The sequence below is a fragment of the Octopus bimaculoides genome, chromosome 18 (assembly GCF_001194135.2).
Source record: "Octopus bimaculoides isolate UCB-OBI-ISO-001 chromosome 18, ASM119413v2, whole genome shotgun sequence".
NCBI classification, from domain to species: domain Eukaryota; kingdom Metazoa; phylum Mollusca; class Cephalopoda; order Octopoda; family Octopodidae; genus Octopus; species Octopus bimaculoides.
In genome coordinates, this window is record NC_068998.1 from 51971015 (window position 1) to 51974094 (window position 3080).

The window sequence follows — 3080 nt, forward strand, 5'->3', positions numbered from 1 at the left end:
ATATATATATATATATATATATACACACGTATGTATATATATATATACGTATGTATATATACACACATACATAACCAAGAATGCTAGTGAACAGAAGTACAATATGTACAAACACATACGCATGCATATATTCACACTCATCAATACATTATTCTTTTACTTGTTTCAGTCATTTGGCTGTGGCCATGCTGGAGCACCACTCTTGGTCGAACAAATCAACCCCAACACTTATTCATTGTAAGCCTATACTTATTCTATCAGCCCTTTTGCTGAACTGCTAAGTTACTGGGACGTATGCACACCAACATCAGTTGTCAGGCAATGGTGGTGGGAACAAACACAGACACATTATCATACACACACACACACACACACACACACATATATATATATATAGAGAGAGAGAGAGAGAGACAGGCTTCTTTCAGTTTCTGTCTACTAAATCTACTCAAGGCTTTGGTCAGCCCAAGGCTATTGTAGAAGATACTTGCCCAAAGTGCCACTCAGTGGGACTGAACCTGGTACCATGTGATTGGGAAGCAAGCTATTTACCACACAGCCATGCCTGCGCCTTATGTTCATGGATTCACATGCATGCATAGACATATGCGCCAATATAAAACACAGGAACTACCTCGTGTCCACAGTTTTTCTCTCAAATCATTTTCACTATCATATATGCACACTGACATAACCACCGATTCACACACCTCCACACACACACACACACACACACACATATATATATATATATATATATATATATATATATATATATGAAAGAGAGAGAGAGAGAGAGAGAGAGAGAGAGAGTGTATGTTGATACTGGAATTCATCAGTTTTAGAGTGTCTTTGGTTTTTCTTTGAAACCAGTCACATGCAGTATTCACATGAGAGTGTTTATTACAATGTTGCACTGACAACATTTATAAACATGGGTTCCAGTCTTAGCATATTTTCATGTTTTGTTTGATTCTTTATGATTTGATTACTCTGTTAATTAGTATATTTCACTTTGTTGGAAAATATAAACATGTACTTATAATTTAATCTCTGGTTAAGCAACAATTTATTTAATTCTTGCAGTTAAAGGTCACAAAGTAATTCAGAAATAAATTTCTTTAAAATATTTTCTATCAATCTGATTAAAGGTCAACAGTTTCAAAATTATAAAATAGCAGACAAAAAAATGTGATATAATTGAGTTGAATTCATATCAAATCAAACCAACAATGTTTAAAATATAGAAAGACTATAATAGATTTGAGAAATTCTCTTTGAAATCAGCAGTCTATAATCATGTCTCAGATATACATACACACACACACATCGTCGAAACGCCGGTGTTAAAACGTGGGTAGCTGAAGAAGTAGAATGTTCTCTATGTGGCTCGTGTGTTCTCGTCTACGTTTGTGTGCAATGTCCTGTACCCAGATATGCACCTATACATACAGGTGGATGTCGGTATGCACATACCTGTACGTATATATGCATATACTCATTTACTTTTGTTTATATATATATATATATATATATATATATATATATATATATACACACACACACACATATACACATGCACACCTACCTACACATACACAGAGAACATGTACACATCTGCCCACATGGACACATAGACTAATCAAATTGCTTATAGAACAATGAACTCCAAGAGAGAAACATACAAACATACAATCTTTACTCAAATACGTTTGTGAACATCAAAGCACAAGAGAAATAATTTTCTATACTAACAAAGCCATAACATGCCTGACCTATAACCCCAACCATACAAAGGAAAACCTGAAAATACTCAAAATAACAACAACCCCAAGTAAAGATAGGACCAGCCTACACTTACCCCCTGTCCATATTCTTTTGTGAAAACAAAGTTGGCACACCCAATTTCTAAGGGGTTGAGTATTGAACTTTGTATCTTGACCTTTATCAAAGGGACCATATCTAATAATACTAAAAGCAAGGAAAATAGTGTCACAGCTTATGTCTATCTAGCAAATGAGAAACACTTACAAGCTTGTTTACAAAGTTCTACACATATGAATAATTTCTAAACAATAGCATAAGCTGAAATTTAATCAATAAATTTTTTTCAAAAACACCTTTCCATAACAGCTGACAGCAAAAGCCTAATCACCACCTACACACCCAAAGATGCTTTTAACCCAACGGAGATTATTATAAAAGCAAGACTAACTCTAATGCACAGCAGTTCAACGATGGCTTGACTGGTTTTAGCCAGTTAACTTCAAAGTCATTATCAACAACATACTTGTATAAGAATAATAAATTTGTACTCTACATAAGTATAAAGTAACCTATCAGATTAATTTAAAATTGCTACTATTATAACTGAAAAAAAAGCAAACAATATATATGAACATATGAGTATGTATGTATATATATATATGAATGTCCACGTTAGTGGTCAACGTTATATATATATATATATATATATATATATATATATATATATGTGTGTGCGTGTGTGTGTGATGAAATAAAAATAAGACAAAATACTTGGGTCAATGAAATTAACTAAATGCCTTTGAAAGCAGTGCTCCAGCTTGGCAACAGCCTTAGTGGCTGAAATTAATATAAACAAACAAAAGTTCGTTATGATCTATTTGAAAATATTTTCATGTAACCATTTTATTTTTGCAGGAAATCATTGCTATCAGTTGTTCCTGGTGCAAAATGGCTTACCACAATAAAATCACTTGCTTTATGATGCGACACTTTGAAGAACAATGTACCCTTGGCGTCCACAGTAACATCATCATTCCACCATCTTGGATCATCAAATTACCTCGAAAGGTGAGATTTTTATTTATTTCATCTGCTATTGCAATTGCTGAAAATGGGACTTTAAGTTACAGGTTTCCACTTGAACAGTCACGGATTTGTGGCATTTCTGAAGGTGAAAGTATCAAGAAGATATCTGTACAGCTCAGTGCAGAGCAAACACGTTAAGGGACTTCATCTGTAAAGCATTTTTTTTAAACAATGCTGATGTATATATCCTTCACCATTGCATATTAGCAAAAGATTCACACTTATAT

General features: G+C 33.6%; 1 protein-coding gene across 1 annotated transcript in view; it reads left to right on the plus strand.

Moving 5' to 3' along the window:
* The window catches only part of LOC106878091 (diacylglycerol kinase zeta-like), a 352548-nt gene that overhangs the window by 240950 nt on the left and 108518 nt on the right, over nucleotides 1-3080 (plus strand). The window contains exon 9 of the mRNA XM_052974271.1: nucleotides 2683-2835. Coding sequence (XP_052830231.1) covers nucleotides 2683-2835 — 153 coding nt within the window. The remainder of the gene's footprint in view (nucleotides 1-2682; nucleotides 2836-3080) is intronic.